The 18,665-nt window shown below is 41.2% G+C and overlaps 1 protein-coding gene across 1 annotated transcript in view; it reads right to left on the reverse strand.

Moving 5' to 3' along the window:
• LOC143765167 (glyoxylate reductase/hydroxypyruvate reductase-like) overlaps positions 1-18,665 on the reverse strand; it is a 94,305-nt gene that overhangs the window by 44,884 nt on the left and 30,756 nt on the right. Inside the window, exons 5-6 of the mRNA XM_077251562.1 lie at positions 7,077-7,165; positions 5,496-5,600 (exon numbers count right to left, since the gene is read on the reverse strand). Of these exons, the coding sequence (XP_077107677.1) occupies positions 5,496-5,600; positions 7,077-7,165 (194 nt within the window). The remainder of the gene's footprint in view (positions 1-5,495; positions 5,601-7,076; positions 7,166-18,665) is intronic.

Raw genomic sequence — 18,665 nt, forward strand, 5'->3', positions numbered from 1 at the left:
TTATCAGGAGTTGTATGCCAAAATCATCAGTATTAAAACAATAAAAGACCTGACAAATTTCAGTTGGTGGATAATGAATCTATAATATATGAAAGTTTAATTGTAATCATTACATTATGGTAAATAATGAAATTTAACACTATATGCTAATTTTTTGAGAAGGACCTGTATATAATATATGAGTTTCAGTTTTTATATTGAAGAACTGAAATAAACTAACTTTTTGATTATATTCTAGTTTAGTGAGTAACACTTGTATGTGTGGTCAGTACAGAGGACTGGCACATGACTTATTCCTTCCAAAGATGGTACTAAGAACCAGGGGGCACTCAAGACGGGTGGAAGAAAGGCAATTCCGGCAGCTAAATAGGAAAGAGTTCTTTAAGGTACCTTCACACGAAACGACTTTACAACGAGAACGACAACGATCTGATCGCTGCAGCGTCGCTGTTTACATCGCTGTAGAGATGTCAAACACAGCAGCTCCAGAACGATGCAGGAGCGATCCTGTGACGTAGCGGTGACGCACTTATCGTTCTCACAGGTCGTTAGCTCCATGTTTAACATTGTTGGCATCGTTGCTTTTGCTGTCAAACACGACGATACACGCCGATCTGACGACCAAAGAAAGTTCTGAACTTTAATCAACGACCAGCGATATCACAGCAGGATCCAGATCGCTGCTGCGTGTCAAACACAACGATATCGCTATCCAGGACGCTGCAACGTCACGGATCGTTGTCGTTCTCGTTGTAAAGTCGTTTCGTGTGAAGGTACCTTTACAGTTAGAGCAGTCAGACTGTGGAATGCCCGACCACAAGAGGTAGTAATGGAATACACTATAACAGCTTTTAAAAAAGGGCTGGATGATTTCCTCAATACACATAACAATGTGGATTAATGGTCAGTTAGTGACAAAATGAACAATTGGTGGAGAAAGGTTTAACTTGATGGACCTAGGTCTTTTTTCAACCTATGTAACTATGGAAAAATATAAAGGTTGAAATCACCCCCCTTTGGCCCATTGATAATAAAACAATTACAAATATTTTGTATCGCTGCGTTCATAAACAATACAAAAAAGATATAAAAAGAATGAATCCAATCGGTCAACTCGGTAACGAGAAAAAAATAAAAACTCCAGAATTACGTTTTTCGGTCGCTGCAACATTGCAATAAAAATGCAATGACAGGCGATCAAAACATCATATCTACCCCAAAATGGTATCAATAACATCAGCTAGGCACCCAAAAAATAAGCTTCCTCCCATCCCCAGATCCCGAAAAATGGAGATGCTACAGGTCTTGAAAAATAGCGCTTTTTTTTTTACAAAGTTTGGATTTTATCCACCACTTAAATAAAAAAGAACCTAGACATGTTTTGTATTTACGAACTCATAATGACCTGGAAAACCATCATGGCTGATCAGTTTTGGCATTTAGTGGACATGGAAAATTCACCACACTTGGATTTTTTTCCTGCTTTACAGTACACTATATGGTAAAATCAATGGTATGGTTCAGAAGTTCAACTCGTTCAACTGCAAAAAACGAGCCCTGACACGGCCATATTGACAGAAAAATAAAAGAAGTTATGGCTCTGGAAAGAAGAAAACGCAAAAATAGAAAATCCCAAGGTCGTGAAGGGGATAATGACACCATTTATTTTATCATACAGGAACAAAAATTCCAAGTGCAATAAAATCATAGGAAAAAAGTGCAATTTCCCCATTGCTTTTTGTGTTTTGTTTTTTTATGGCATCCGCTGTGAGGTTAATATAACTGGTCAACATTATTCTCCAGAACAGTATAGTTGAGGCAACACCAAAAATATAGTTTTTTTTTAATCTTGGTGGTGGAAATTGGAAAAAAAAATAGTAATATATTTTTTGAGACCTGTCACAGAAAATATTAAAATCTCTGAAGTCCTTAGTGAGGGTGCATTCACCCTTTCCCTCCTCTCACAACAAATTTTAGCAGCAAAAATAGCTGACAGTCTGAGTCTCCTAGAATTAGACTGGTACAATGGGAATAAAGAAGCAGGAAATTAGGTATAACTTTGTCAATGCAACCCTCTTCTCTCACTCTTGACACACTGATAGCAACACCGCAGAAGAAATGCTAGCACAGGCTTCCAGTATCTGTTACAGATGCTGCACATCTCGTATCTTCACAGCATAGACAATTGCCTTCAGATGACCCCAAAGATAAAAGTCTAAGGGGGTCAGATCAGGAAACCTTGGTGGCCACTCAACTGGCCCACGATGACCAATCCACTTTCCAGGAAACTGTTCATGTAGGAATGCTCGGACCTGACACCCATAATGTGGTGCTGCACCATCTTGGATGTCAGGTCTGAGCATTTCTACATGAACACTTTCCTGGAAAGTAGATTGGTCATCGTGGGCCAGTTGAATGGCCACCAAGGACTCCTGATCTGACCCCCTTAGACTTTTACCTTTGGGTTCATCTGGAGGCAATTTTCTATGCTGTGAAGATACGAGATGTGCAGCATCTGAAACAATGGATACTGGAAGCCTGTGCTAGCATTTCTTCTGCAGTGTTGCTATCAGTGTGTTAAGAGTGGGAGAAAGAGGGTTACATTGACAATCCAACACAATGGGCAGCACTTTGAACACAACAGTATTACAGTATGTAGAGAAGTTGCTGTTCCCCTTTGGACTGTGCAACTTAAATGTCATTATCAAAGACTGACAGTGACATTTCAGGGGTTAACAGTAGTGATCAGAGTTTCGCTTAAATCAATGCTGTTACGGGCAGATGCCAACTCTCTAATTGCTTAAACTGTATAAATGGACATCTGTCCTCTTCATACTCCTGCACCCAACATGCACTGTACGTGTGCATCATTAATTGGCAAGGAGTTAAATATCAGACTTTCATATCACTTCTAGGGAACCTTAGAGTGATGGGTGTCGCAGGTCCGGGTCCGGCGCCTCTCATCTTATTTTGATCGCCGCCCTCCTGCTTGCTTCATGGCTCCCTGGCATTGCGCTCATGAACATGCATACTTAGCTGCCCTGTTGAGGGCAAAGCAAAGTACTGCAGTGCGCAGGCACTGGGAAAGGTCAGAGAGACTGAGCGCCGACGCACTGCAGTATTTTGCTCTGCCCTCAACAGGGCAATGCCAGGGAGCCTGTGAAGCAAGCAGGAGGGCGGCATCGCAGGGAGATGGGAGGTCCGGGCCACCCTGCAGGTGAGTATAATACTGCGATGCCACCCTCCTGCTTCTTCATCGCTCCCCGGCACCACGGTCCGGCACAGGCATACTTATCTGCCCTGTTGAGGGCAGAGCAAAGTACCGCAGTGCGCAGGCGCTGGGTCTCTCTGACGTTGCCTGGAGCCTGCGCACTGCAGTACTTTGCTATGTCAACAGGGCAGACAAAGTACGCCTGTGCCGGAGCGTGGTGCAGGGGAGCCATGACGCAAGCAAAAGGGCGGCGATCATATAAGAAGATGGGAGGCGCTGGACCCGTACCGCCCTGCAGGTGAGTATAATAAAAGTTATTTTTCTTCTCTTGCAGGTTGGATCGGGGACTTATGTACAGCATTATAGAATGCCTTAGGTAAGCCCCGAAAGGCAGTGGCCGTATCTTATATCGGCCAAACCTAGTGACAGGTTCCCTTTAATGGTAGATTAATTTTAACATTGCAAGATAGAATATCAAAAATAGAATCCAGAAAACCACATTATGTAAATTATATAAATGTATTTGCATTTTGCAGTGAGAAATAAGTATTTGATTCCTTTGGCAAACAAGACTCGACTACTGCAACTTCCTATTCTGTGGCCTTCCTTCTAACACTATCACACCCATCCAATCTATCCTAAACTCTGCTGCCTTACTAATTCACTTGTCACCTAGCTATTCCTTGACTTCTCCCCTCTGTTAATCCCTGCCCTGGCTCTTCATTGCCACGAGACTCCCATTCAAAGCCCTAAGTTAGGCCTACAAAGTGATCCAAAACCTGTCTCCTCCATACATCTGTGACCTCGTCTCCTAGTACTTACCTACACGCAACCTCCGATCATCACAAGATCTCCTTCTCTACTCCCCTTTTATCTCCTCTTCCCACAATCGCATACTAGATTTCTCCCGTAGATCTCCTCTACTCTGGAACATATCATACTCTCGTCTACCATGGAAACCTTCAAAAGGAATCTGAAAAAATACCTCTTTCGACAAGCCTACAACCTACACTAACCATCGCTCCACCATACCGCTGCACAAGCAATTCTAAGCTCACCTATTGTATCGTCACCCATTCTTTGTAGACTGTGATCCCTCACGGGCAGGGTTCTCTCTCCTCCTGTACCAGTCGGTGACATGTATTGTTTAAGATTATTGTACTTGTTTTTATTATGTATACCCCTTTTCACATAAATGGCGCCATAAAAATAAATAATAATATTGATACTGCTATGTGGCTGCCAAAGAAAGGGAGTCGAATAGACCATACTGTAACTGAAGTTTTTTAAAAAAACTGTGCTATTACAATATTTCTAATCTGGGAAATTGATGACACTTTAGTCCCTCCCATTCTGAGCTATTTCCAAATATTAATTCTCACAGTCCCTACTGTCAAACTACACACATTACCGCACTGCACAATTCACATTACACAATATACTTGTTCTTCAAGTGGAAAAGTGGGCAATATGTCCATCTCCTTACACCAGCACCTGACACCCCTACCAATCTCTGCTCTGGCAGTTGCTGTATGTAGGCAATGTACAAAGTGAAACACTGCAGCTCCATACATTGTTTAATGACCACTGCCATGTACTGAGGTTTACTTCCCATCTACTCGACATCGACCAATCTCATATTGATGACCTATCCTAAGCATGGACCACAATGCATGGACTGCATGCGGCTCTCCCAAACTGAACTCAGCGACCTCATGCATGCCTCCGTGCATTGGGGTCCGTGGAGTTTCGCAGAAATCAGCATAAACCCTAAGTCATGAATGAAGTCCCCGACCACTCCTTTAGAACTAGATTTCTTTTACTATTATTTATTATTTGTTTCCCTCGTTTTTTTAGTAATATATCTTTGTATATCCACTCTAAAAAAGACACTCATGTTTGTAATGAAAAATGTATTAATAATATTATTTTTTAATGTTAGTCTCTATATCTGTAGCATCTGATGTTCTTCATAACATTGTATTTTTGTATTTGTAAGCATACTAAATAAAGATCTTATTTTTTAAAAGACCTAACTTTTTATTAAAAGAAGATATGGAGGATATATAAATATTAAGTAGTTTTGCTGAGCTGCAAGGGCAAGTATCTGTTTAATCTGAAGACCCCATGACAACCATCCAAAGCGACCTGCCAGTGAGATTATTCCTACATTTTATTAACCCAGAATATACATGTAGTTAACTTAGAATAGGAAAAACACTGTTCTCAGAAATACTTCAGAAACTGGAGGTCCAAGTATTAGCACTCTAGAAGCCATTCTCACCATATTCAGCTGAGATCTTTTGTGCCAATTCATGTCTGGGTGCGATATCATAGTATAGGAATTTACTGACCCCAAAAGGCTTCAAACGATGCACAATGGCTTCCCCTGCAAGGAATACAAAATAAAGAAAAACAATGTTACTGGTTAATTGAGTTGCTCATTACTTTTGAATGTCCCCAGTATGCTAAATAGACCCCCCCAAAAATTATACTTACCCCTGGGATTGGTGCCGCTTTTCTGCTCTGAACACTGTGTCCCCATGTGATCTCATGACATTGTGTTTGTTATGTGAGCGCTGCAGCCCATCAGCGGCCCCTAATTGGCCGCATCCTTCATACTTTACATGATTGACATCTGCTCTGTCAGAACTGTGAAGGCTGCAGCCAATCAAGGGATGGCGATGGGCTACAGTGCTCACGTGAAAACAAACCAAGACATCACCAGGGAATACAGAGCAGAGAAGCCGCGCCGGACCAGGAGGTTAGTATGCTTTTTTTCACTTTATTTAGAACACTGAGGGCATTCAAAAGGGGTTGTCCAAAAATGGGTGATGAGTGGGTGTGCTGGAGTCAGACGCTTCTGATTCATGAAAAGGTGGACACCATCCATGAATCTGGATCGTCTGACAAGTGTTCTTCCATGCGCCACACCAGGAATGTTACTCCGGTCAGGCACTGCTGTGAGATTTGTGGTGTAGGGAACGTCTCAGCTCATTATGAATTAGACGAGCTGTTTCGCCACACCCTTGTCCCACCCATACTCCTCCCACTTTTCTGGAGCTTGGCGAAAATGAGGTGAGAACGCCAAAAGTTGCTTAATTATTCAACTTTTCAAATATTTTTATGCCAGAATTCTGGCATAAAAGCTTTGATGAATCAGGCCCATTGAATTATCTCTTACCTGTGGGAATGTGTGTAGTGTTTTCTCAGGAATGGAAACAATGTCACTGGGTTTTCTTAAAGTAAGGTCAGGTTACCATGTAATGAGAATACGGCATTTTTTTTGCTGCGTTTTTTGTGCAGAAAATCTGCTGCATTTAATGGGCTAAGCAATGCGGATGCGATTTCAGGAAAATTCATGCACACTGTCAAGTAACACACTTGCATTTTAAGTGCAGAATCAAAGATTTTCTCTACTGCTAAAAACACATTATAATGTTGCCTGAAATCTGCACCAACAACGCAGCAAATAAAGGGGAAACTCATTAAAATAAACATAGGAAACTCAATAATCAGAGATTATTATTATGGTGCATTATGGTACCGACATCTGCAGAATATGTGTGGTTAAAAAGCAAAATTGAAAACAAATGCAGCATTTAAAGTACATGTGAATGTGGCCTAATAATGTTGGAAATTACTGCTATAATAAGTCAAATTCGTTCAGAGAAAAATTGAATATTTGTATTAGTCCATCATGCTAAAGCACTAAACTTTCAACACATCAGATGCAGAATTATCAATAATGAGCATCTTTCTCCAGAAATGTGGACTAGTCAAAAATCACATAAGTCTTTACTATAATAATACAGTTTGTTACCATGTTAATACATTATTTTGTTTCCATTACCATATTACTTACCAATTCGTCCCAAGCCTAGGATCCCAACAGTTCTATCAGAGAGTCCACTCCCACACATCCATAGGGGTTTCCATGTACCCCATCCCCCACTATGTAAAATATCAAAAAGGAGTTAGTGACTTATGGGACCATGTGAAGTTAAGAAATTAATTTCAGTGTAGGCGTTATCCGACTCAGGGGGCACTGTTCGGCCTTTACTGGTTCTTTGCTTCCTGCTCATTCAACTTTGATGTGGCTCTGTGGTTAGGTGGGCTCTCATCGCTTCAGAAATGCCTAACATGTAGACGCTATATATGGTTTAGGTACACTGTGGGGCATTTGGATTTGGGAGTGCAGAATTTGCTGAATTTCTTTTGAGGGACGAGGAGCCATTTTGCCTTTTCAGAGCCTTTGTGCTACCAGTATCATGGAAACACCCTATATTTCTGTTAACAGATGACGGTCCTGAGTGGGGACTTGCTTTTTTTGTGGATTGACTTGAAGCTTTTGTTAGGAACATTTTACATAACATTTGGGATTATATTTATCCGGCGATCAACGCTGAGTACTTACTTTGGGGTTTCCATCTAAATCTCTGAGTGATGCGACTCAGATGAAATCCCCGAAGGATCCATTCACTATGATGAGGCAGCAGAGTTACTCTGGACTCTGTCCTTTTCAGAAGTGCATAAAACTGTGGCCAATGCCACTTTTATGAATTCCTAAAAAGACGGACACCCCCAGGATCACAGTTCCTCCATCTGCCTCAATATATGGAATCTTCTACCAGGGGTTCTGTCTGAATTATGTATTTCAGAGATTTACATGGAAACCCCAATGTAAGCGCTCAGCGTAGAGCGCAATATAAATCTGTGCCTTTCTGTGATCTTTGGGAAGCAAAATGAACAAATCAACAGCAGGTGAAGAATTGATTTTTTTTATGCCATTCCTCATGTGGTATGTTATATGGCGACTTTGTTTTTTGGGTCAGCGTGATTACAGTGATACCAGATTTATATCTTTTTTATGTTTGACTGCTGTCACACACTAAACATTTTTTATTGCAAAAACTAATTTTTGCATCACAATACTTTGAGGTCTATAATTTTTCCATATTTCGGCCCACAGAGTCATGTGAGTGCTTGTTTTTTGAACGATGAGTTGATGTTTTCATTGGTACCATTTTCAGACACATGACTTTTTTTTATCTCTTTGTATTCCGAATTTTTGGAGGCAGAATGAACAAAAACCAGCAATTGTTTAGATTTTTTTTTCTTTCGTTCTGCGGGTGCTAAAATTGATAAGGCAGTTTTGTTTTTCAGGTTAGTATAATTACAGTGATACCCCATTTATATATATATATATATATATATATATATATATATATATATATATATATATATATATATTATTTTTTTTTTTTTTTTTTTTTTTGGTGCTTTTACACAGTAAAAACTATTTTATAGAAAAAATAATTATTTTTGCCTTGCTTTATTCTGAGAGCTATAACTTTTTTTTTTATTTTTCCGCAGATGGAGCTGTATGATGGCTTGTTTTTTGCGGGACAAGATGACATTTTCAATGGTACCATGTTTATTTATATTTGTCTTTTTTATTCCACTTTTTGTTCAGCAGTATGATGATAAAACACTGTTTTTTACCTTTTTTATGGTGTTCATTAAAGGTGTTAACTAGTGGGGCAGTTTTATAGGACGGGTCATTCCGAATTTGGCAATACCAAGCATGTGTACTTTTAATGTTTTTTTTTTTATAAAAATAATTACGGTATTCATGGGTACAATATATTTTGATTTTTTTTTCCATCATTAATTTAAAAAAAATTTTTTTACAGTTTTTTTTTTTTCAAAACTTTTTTTCAACTTTTTTACTTTGTCCTACTATGGGACTTTCATTATTTGCAGGCTGACCGCTTGTATAGCATAGAGATGCAGGAGCATCCCTATGCTATTCATACTGTCAGTGCTGCACTGACAGTCAAAGTTGCTTCATCGTGCTCTGAGCATGATCAAGCAACTTTGCTAGCTCTGGTGACCCGGATGTCGTCATGATGACATCAGGTCACCATGGCAACGATCAGGACCCCAAAATGATGCTGCGGGGTCTCCGATCCGAGGGCAGAGGGGCTGTCTTTCCTTTGCCTGCTTCTGAAATGCTGTGATCGAGTTTGATTGCAGCATTTAGGGGGTTAAAATGATGGGTGCAGTACGGGACCACTTTTGGCACTGAGTGCTGGGTGTCAGCTGTCAGAATCAACTGGCACCCGACAGCGATCACGCGCACAGCCTCTGTAAGTACAAAATCAGTTGGACGTATCCATAAGTCCTAGGTTAATAAGTACCAAATCCCAAGGACATATGGATATGTCTCGGGTGGTAAAGGGTTTAATTGTTTTGCTCTTAAACCAGAGAGTTATGTGACACAAAACAGTTGATAAACAACATTTCCCACATGTTTACTTTACATCAGCACAATTTTTGAAACATAATTTTTTTGTTAGGAAGTTAGAAGGGTTAAAAGTTGATCAGAGATTTCTCATTCCTTCAAAAAAATTTACAAAACCTTTTTTTTAGGGACCATATGACATTTGAAGTGACTTTGAGGAGTCTATATGATAGAAAATACGCAAAAGTGACACCACTCTAAAAACTGTACCCCTCAATGTGCTCAAAACCACATTCAACACATTTATTAACCCTATAGGTGCTTCACAGGAATTTTTAGACTGTGCAAGGAAAAAATGAACATTTGACTTTTTTTCACAAAAATTTTACTTGAGACCCCAATTTTTAATTTTCACAAGGGTACCAGGAAAAGATGGAGCCAAAATTTGTTGTGCAATTTCTTCTGAGCATGCTGATACCTCATACGTGGGGCAAAACCACTGCTTGGGCGAACGGCAGGGCTTGGCAAGGAAGGAGTACCATTTGACTTTTTGAATGCAAAATTTGCTGGAATAAATAGCGGATGTCCCTAATGTGTCTAAACAGTGCAAATCTCCCACAAGTGACTCCATTCTGGAAACTAGACCCCTCATCAAATGTATCTAGATGTGTGGTGCGCACCTTGAAACTCCAGGTGCTTCACAGAAGTTAATAACATTGAGCTGTAAAAATAAAAAAAATCTTTCTTAGCCCTATATTTTGATTTTTCACAAGGGTAACAGGACATATTTCACCATACAATTTGTTGTGCAATTTCTCTTGAGTACGCCCATACCCCATTTCCTGGAGGGGAAAACTACTGTTTGGGCACAAAGCAGGGCTTGGAAGGGAATAAGCGCCATTTGACTTTTTGAATGAAAATTTGCTGCAATAATTAGCGGATGCCATGATGCCTTTTAGAGTGCCCCTGAAGTTACTAAACAGTGGAGACACCTCACAAGTGACACCATTTTGGAAACTAGACCTCTCAAGGAACTTATCTAGATGTCTGGTGAGCATCGTGAAGCCCCCAGGTGCTTTACAGAAGTTTATAACGTTGAGCCATGAAAAAAAGCACATCATTCCTACAATAATTTTCTTTTAGCCTCAATTTTTTTTTATTTTCACAAGGGTAACAGGAGAAAATGTTCCTCAAACTGTGTTCTTCAACTTCTTCTGAGTATGCCAATACCCTAAGTGTGGTTGAAAACTACGTTTTAGACACAGTGCAAAGCTCATAAGGAAAGAAGCTCCATATTGGAGTTCAGATTTTGCTGGACTGTTTTGAGGGTGCCATGTCACATTGGCAGAGCCCCTGAGGTGTCTGAACAGCAGAACCCCCCATAAGAGACACCATTTTACAAACTAAACCTATCAATTATTCATCTAGGGGTGCAGTGATCATATTGACACCACAGGCAGTAAAGAAAAAAAATTACATTTTTACCATTTAAAAAGTTGTTTTAGCCACAGATTTTATATTTTCACGCTGGGAAAAAGGGTAAAAATGGCATCAAAATGTGTCCCACAATTTCTGCTGAATGTAGGAATACCCTATATATGGCTGTACGTTGTTTGCATCCTGGAGCGCAGATTTTCCTAGAATAGTTTGTGGACTCCATATACAGAGCCCCCTAGTGCCTGACCAGTATGTTGTGACCAGCCTATGCTTCTGGAGACACACACCCATAAGTTAGGTGGGCTCTCATCGTTACAAAAATGGCAAACATGTGGATGTTAAATGTGGTTTAGGCACACTATGTGGCTCAGAAGGGAGGGGGGCATTTGGATTTGGGAGTACAGAATTTGCTGAATTTCTTTTGACGGGGTGAAGAGCCTTGTCACTTTTCCAGAGCTTTTGTGCTACCAGTAACGTGGATGCCCCCAAGATTTCCATTGACAGATGACAGACCTGACCTGCCCACGTGCTGGAACTCAACATTGAATATGTACTTGGCAAGGCATTGTGAGCAGCAGTGGGCAGTAGTTGAATACCAGCTCCAGCAGCAACCACGTCTACTACCTTATTCCAGAGCAGTGTTCAGTAGTTCCTACCACAGGCCTTGGAACGCAAGCAGAAATACGCAGCCACCCACCCACAGGCTCAAACCCTAAACAGCTACATTTCCAGACAGCTTGTCCTACTCTAGGCCTTGAAACGCACAGAAAATACCAGCCAGCCACAAGCCCAAACACAAAACGGGCATATTTACAGACTGCTTGCCATTGAAGTCTTGCCGTTTAGGCTTGTGGACACTTTGGGCTTCCGCAAACTCATGGCGGCGTCTGTCTCTTGGTACTCTGTTTTCATCCAACACAATTTTTGTGGTTTTCTGTCTAGCACGTGTCTTATAATAACACACGTGTCCTGACCAACTCAGTTACTGCTTATGTCCACCTAAAGACAGACATGTGGACAAGTGTTTGAGGACAGGTAGGCTACATTTCTTTATAACTGCATCCTTATTCACACAAAGATGGATAAAACAGGGGAGATATATCCAAAGGACCCAAAACAGGCTGGGGGTAGCCTAAACTTGACCCTGATTTGTCCCTACCTGACCAAGGAGGTTGGCACCTTAAAATTACGCAATGGCGCCCACACTGAACATCGGCGGGCCCATAAATTTGGGAGGACAACCAGGCGGCTCTCTACCATGCATTTGGGAGAGCCCTTATGCTGCCCTCTACCATTACTTTGGGAGGGCCCTCAGGCGGCCCTCGGTATTTTAGGAGGGCCTTTTTTTAAACAAAAATATAAAAAGTTTGCAATGAGTGCAGGAATCATTTCCTGGCAAATCAGCGGTTCCCAGTGTTGCAATTATTATTTCATATCTGCTTCACAGGCTTTTTGAAAAATGTTTAAAAGTGTTGTGCCAGCAACACTGAAATATTGGGAGGTGAAGGAGGGGGAGATGGAGAGTTTTCCTCATTGTGGGGACAGGAAAGCCTTGACTGTTGGGACACTGGCAGACATGGTTAACTTTACGTACCACTGTGTTTCCCATGACCCTTGCGTTATATGCAGTTTGTACAACACTGATTCCTGGTTGTTCATCCTTCTTGACCCGTGCTCCAAGGAGAACTCATACACCCATATAATTTGGAGGGCCAGTAGCCAGCGCTCTTGCTGTGGTTCTATAGCATTTTCGCACTTTCTCATTGCTTCAAATGGTGAAAAACCCATTTCTTGGTAAATGTAATTTTAACATTTTACTACCTTATCTGGTCATGTGGTGTGTGTGACAAAGAGAGACACATCCTGTTTAATTTATGATGGAGGGACTGAGATGTGCCACCCAACCCATGCAGACAATGCGAGAACTTGCAAAAATTAGAAGGAGGTGGAACTATGATACACCCTGTATTAGACATAGAAGAGGACCCCATACATATTCTGTTAAAATTGTTAGGTCCTACTCATAAAGCCAATGCACTATGTGCAAGGGCTTACAAAACTTATAAAGAGCCTCTCCAATACACCCTTCAAGAGATGCAGGAGAGGGCCTCAGACCCATAGGCACATAGAGGAGGGACTCTGATTCAATTCTGGTACAATTCTGACTCCAAAATTGGCAAAGGCTATCCAGTCACTGCGAGACCTAACTAAAGTTACAAACAAGCATTGCAATACAGCCAACAAGACATGTAGAGGGTGGACTCTGAATACTTTTTTTTGACAATTTTAAAAAGATTATCAATTGGATTGGATGAAGAGTACATTTGTGTCAATTTTAAAAAGATTCAATGTAGAAATGTACCTGCAGCACTCATAAAGGATATCCAGAAAACCAGGTCATCATACCCACAAACAGATGCACCATCTGAAACTCCAAGGAGCACACTTGGATAAAATAGCCATAAATACAATAGAAGGACAGTATTTAAACTTGGGTGAAGTAAACAAATCTTTTTTATCCTGCTAAATACAATGTACAGTTGTGTGAAAAATAGTTTGCACCCTTCTTGACTTCCTATTCTTTTCCATGTTTGTCACACTTAAATGTTTCAGATCACCAGATGTGGCAGTAATAAGGCCTGTATGTGGCTAGGGAATTTGAATTCAGCTTCCCAAGGATGTGATAAACCAGTTAATTTATGTTTTAAGGGGGAGGGGGCAATCACTTTTTCGCACAGAACCCCGTAGGTTTGGATTTTTTTCCCCTTAATTATAAAGACCTACATTTAAAAACTGCATTTTATGTTTACTTGTGTCATGTTTGTCTATTATTTAAATTTGTTTGGTGATCTGAAATATTTGTGTGACAAGCATGCAAAAGAATAGGAAATCAGGAAGGGGGAAAACACTTTTTCACATAACTGTATTTGGCAGAATAAATGAAGATTTATTTACTTCACGCAAGTTTGGATGCTGTCTTTCAATTTTAAAAAGATTGTCAATTGGATTGCATTCTTTAGGGAATTTCTGTCTACACACATTATAAAGAGACAGAATCGGCCAATGAATGCACAGAAAGAAGACCTCATGCTATGGACCAATCAAAACTCCAAAACAAAGAAGATGGTAGGACTTTCCTGTAAAATAATATTTTCTCAAGTCAGGAAACTGACCTCATCCCTTACTAGATCCACATGTAAATATTCAAATAAAAAGTCATATACAGTTAATTACAACAACTAACCGAACGGAAAAAAAGCAAAGAATTTGTATCTGTTACAACAAGTAAAGGTGCTGCTAACACTTTGGGATTTACGATGACCAAAATGATCAAACATTTTGCAAAAAGCCTATGAAACAGATTCCTTAAAATCCTTGCAAAACTATAACTAATGTGCCAGAAAATGATTCCTGCTTTCTTTACAGCTTTTGAAAGAAGCAACACTGCATTTAAAAATTTCACCCACACAGCCTGGTGCACAGTGCCACACAGAGGCTGTTTTACAACGACACCCATAGAGCCTGACACTGCCCCTCACTCAAGCCCCGTCCTGTCATTTCACCAGTCGGAGCAGAATGGTCGCGATACCTGTGATCCATCGGTGCAGCTTGACCTCCCAAAATTAGGAGTGAGAATTTTAAAAACAGTGGGACTCCTAGAGCAGTGAAGCCGATGCAGTACGTGCAAGACCTGACAAAAATTAGAAGAAGGCACTGCGATACATCCTGGAAGAGAGATAGAGGAGTGCCTCTGAAAAATTATTTTTACCATTTGTAAAGTGTGGGACACCAACACTGATACATTCAATGCACTATGTGTAAGGGCTGAAAAATGAAAAACATTTACCCCTTTGGGGTATGCATATGAATGTAAGAGGATTTTACAGGTATGCCTTTAAAAATTATATATTAGGCCATCAGACACACCCTTGAAAAATTAGGAGCAAGAATCGGATCATGACCCTGTAGATATGATAAAGGAGGAGGAGGGAGACATTAAATATTACCAAACCAGAAATGTATATCCTTGTTTGGGTGTGAAGGGGTGCCTGGGAATACACCCTTAAAAAAGGAACATATTATTTGACTTTATGTTCCGTTGCTCTCATCCGGTGGTATTGCAAAGTCTTGTCCAATCCAAGCCTTGTTCATTTTCATGAGAGTCAGCCTATCAGCATTCTCATTTGACAGGTGGATGCCCCTATCAGTTATGCCAGCGGCAGCACTAAAAACCTGCTCTGACAAAATGCTAGCAGCAGGGCAGGCCAGCACCTCCAAGGCATAGAGGTACAGTTCATAACAGATGTCCAGCTTTGACACTAAGTAGTTGTATGGCACAGAGGAATCACGGAGGATGCTGGTACGGTCGTCTAGGTACTCCTATACCATCTTCATTATCTTTTCCATCCTTGTCAAAGTAAATCGACTTACCTAAAAAAAAACACCCCTAATAAGATAAAAAAATCCCTAACATGGATTTTTTCTTTAAATAAATTGCCTCACAACCTGGGCCAAAGGAGATACTGAGAAAGACAGGTTATCAAATCAATAAATATACTCAGCTCTACAACAAATTAGTAAACAAATATTGGAATACCAAAAAGAACCCCTAATATGATGTAAATATATGGGGGTATGCCCAGTAAAAAGCCTCATAAACCAAACAAAGCTGAGTGTACCTCAATGTTTAAGTAATGATAGTTGTTATGATCCGGTGACCTTGGAGCCGCATGAAACTTTCTCTGGAGTAGGTGGAAACTATACTGACCGCAGATCCTGAACTAACACCGCAACTAGAAGTAGCCATGGGGTGTGCCTAACAAACCCTAGACACCTCGACACAGCCGGAGGACTAAATACCCCTAAAGCAGAATTCACAACAGTACCCCCCTGTTGTGAATTCCGTTCTGGAGCTCCCTCCTGTGGTTGCTAATGGTATTTTTGTGAGTTCTGCCCTTGGGCTCCCTCTGGTGGTTTCGAGTGGAACTGCTGCTCCTTTAGGTAGCTGTGGCAGCTGCCTTCACTAATCGCCTTGCCTGGGTTTGTTATTTAAACCTGCACTGGGCTTTAGTTCATGCCAGCTGTCATTGTTCTTGGTTGGATTTGGTTCTCTCCTTGGATTTCTCATATGGCCTAGCCTTGTCAGCAAAAGATAAGTTTTTGCTTGTTTTTGTTTGTCCATTTGCTTGGACTCTATTGCAAATATGTCTCTTTTTGTCCAGCTTGTCACTATGTCATATTCAGGCTAGCTGGAAGCTCTGGGAAAGCAGATTTGCTCCTCCACACCGTGAGTTGGTGTGGAGTTCATTTTTGTAAACTCTGCGTGGATTTTGTAGTTTTTAATACTGACCGCACAGTATCCTTTTCTCTCTGTCTATCAAGTTTAGTATTGGCCTCCTTTGCTGAAACCTGATTTCATTTCTGTGTACGTCATTTCCCTCTTCACTCACAGCCAAATATTTGTGGGGGGCTGTCTTTCCTTTTGGGGTTTTCTCTGAGGCAAGATAGCTTTCTATTTCCTTCTTTAGGGGTAGTTAGTTCTTAGGCTGTGAAGAGGTGTCTAGGGAGAGTCAGGAACATCCCACGGCTATTACTAGTGTTGTTGTTAGGATTAGGGACTGCGGTCAGTAGAGATACCACCTTCCCAGAGCTCGTCCCATGTTGCGTTTTAGCCACCAGGTCATTATCAGTGTGGCCTCTTAACCACCAGGTCATAACAGTACAGCTGGCCCACAATGTGTTAAATGCATCTCAAAAGAGGGAAAAGAAAGTTCTGAGTCATTTTTTTTTTCTTTGTAGCTTGTTTTGTCTTTTTTTTCCCCTTAATCTCTGGGTGGTTCAGGATTTTGGTGCTGATATGGAGGTTCAGGGTCTGTCCTTGCGCGTGGATCAACTCGCTGCAAGGGTACAGAGTATCCAAGATTATGTTGTCCAGACTCCGGTATTAGAGCCTAGAATTCCTATTCCTGATTTATTTTCTGGGGATAGATCTAAATTTTTGAACTTTAAAAATAATTGCAGATTGTTTTTTGCTCTGAGACCCCGTTCCTTTGGTGACCCCATTCAGCAGGTGAAGATTGTTATTTCTTTGCTGCGTGGCGACCCGCTGGACTGGGCATTCTCCCTTGAGCCAGGAAATCCTGCATTGCTCAATATTGACGCATTTTTTCAAGCGCTCGGATTGCTGTATGACGAGCCTAATTCTGTGGATCAGGCAGAAAAAACTTTGTTGGCTCTGTGTCAGGGTCAGGAAGCAGCAGAAGTATACTGCCAGAAATTTAGAAAGTGGTCTGTGCTCACAAAATGGAATGAGTATGCCCTGGCAGCGATTTTCAGAAAGGGTCTTTCTGAAGCCCTTAAAGATGTTATGGTGGGGTTTCCTACGCCTGCTGGTCTGAATGAGTCAATGTCTTTGGCCATTCAGATTGATCGACGCTTGCGCGAGCGCAAGGTGGTGCACCATATGGCAGTGTCCTCTGAGCAGAGTCCTGAGCCTATGCAATGTGATAGGATTTTGACTAGAGCAGAAAGGCAGAAATTCAGACGTCAGAATGGCCTGTGTTTTTACTGTGGTGATTCTGCTCATGCTATTTCTGATTGCCCTAAGCGTACTAAGAGGGTCCCTAGGTCTGTTACCATTAGTACTGTACAGCCTAAATTTCTCTTGTCTGTTACCGTGATTTGCTCATTGTCGTCCTTTTCTGTTATGGCATTCGTGGATTCTGGCGCTGCCCTGAACTTAATGGACTTAGAATTTGCCAAGCGCTGTGGTTTTTCCTTGGAGCCTTTGCAGAGTCCTACTCCCTTAAGGGGGATTGATGCTACGCCATTGGCCAAGAATAAACCTCAGTACTGGACACAGTTAACCATGTACATGGCTCCAGCACATCAGGAAAATATTCGCTTTTTGGTGTTGCATAATTTGCATGATGTTGTTGTGCTGGGTTTTCCATGGTTACAGGTACATAATCCAGTGCTGGATTGGAGATCTATGTCTGTGACTGGTTGGGGTTGTCAGGGGATACATAGTGATATTCCTTTGATGTCCATTTCCTCGTCCCCTTCTTCTGAAGTTCCTGAGTTTTTGTCGGATTTCCAGGATATATTTGATGAGCCCAAGTCCAGTTCCCTGCCTCCTCATAGGGACTGTGATTGTGCCATTAATTTGATTCCTGGCTGTAAGTTCCCTAAGGGCCGACTTTTCAATCTGTCTGTGCCAGAGCATGCCGCTATGCGGAGTTATGTAAAGGAGTCCTTGGAGAAGGGGCATATTCGCCCGTCTTCGTCACCGTTGGGAGCGGGATTTTTTTTTTGTTGCCAAGAAGGATGGCTCCTTGAGACCCTGTATAGATTATCGCCTTCTCAATAAGATCACTGTCAAATTCCAGTACCCTTTACCTTTACTTTCTGATTTGTTTGCTTGGATTAAGGGTGCCAGTTGGTTTACTAAAATCGACCTTCGAGGGGCGTATAATCTCGTGCGTATTAAACAAGGTGATGAATGGAAAACAGCATTTAATATGCCCGAAGGCCATTTTGAATATCTTGTGATGCCATTCGGGCTCTCTAATGCTCCATCGGTATTTCAGTCCTTTATGCATGATATCTTCCGGAATTATCTGGATAAATTCATGATTGTGTATTTGGATGATATTTTGGTTTTCTCCGATGATTGGGAGTCTCATGTGAAGCAGGTTAGGATGGTATTTCAGGTCCTTCGTGCTAATGCGTTGTTTGTGAAGGGGTCTAAGTGCCTCTTTGGAGTTCAGA

Source organism: Ranitomeya variabilis, chromosome 1 (assembly GCF_051348905.1).
Source record: "Ranitomeya variabilis isolate aRanVar5 chromosome 1, aRanVar5.hap1, whole genome shotgun sequence".
Lineage (NCBI taxonomy): Eukaryota > Metazoa > Chordata > Amphibia > Anura > Dendrobatidae > Ranitomeya > Ranitomeya variabilis.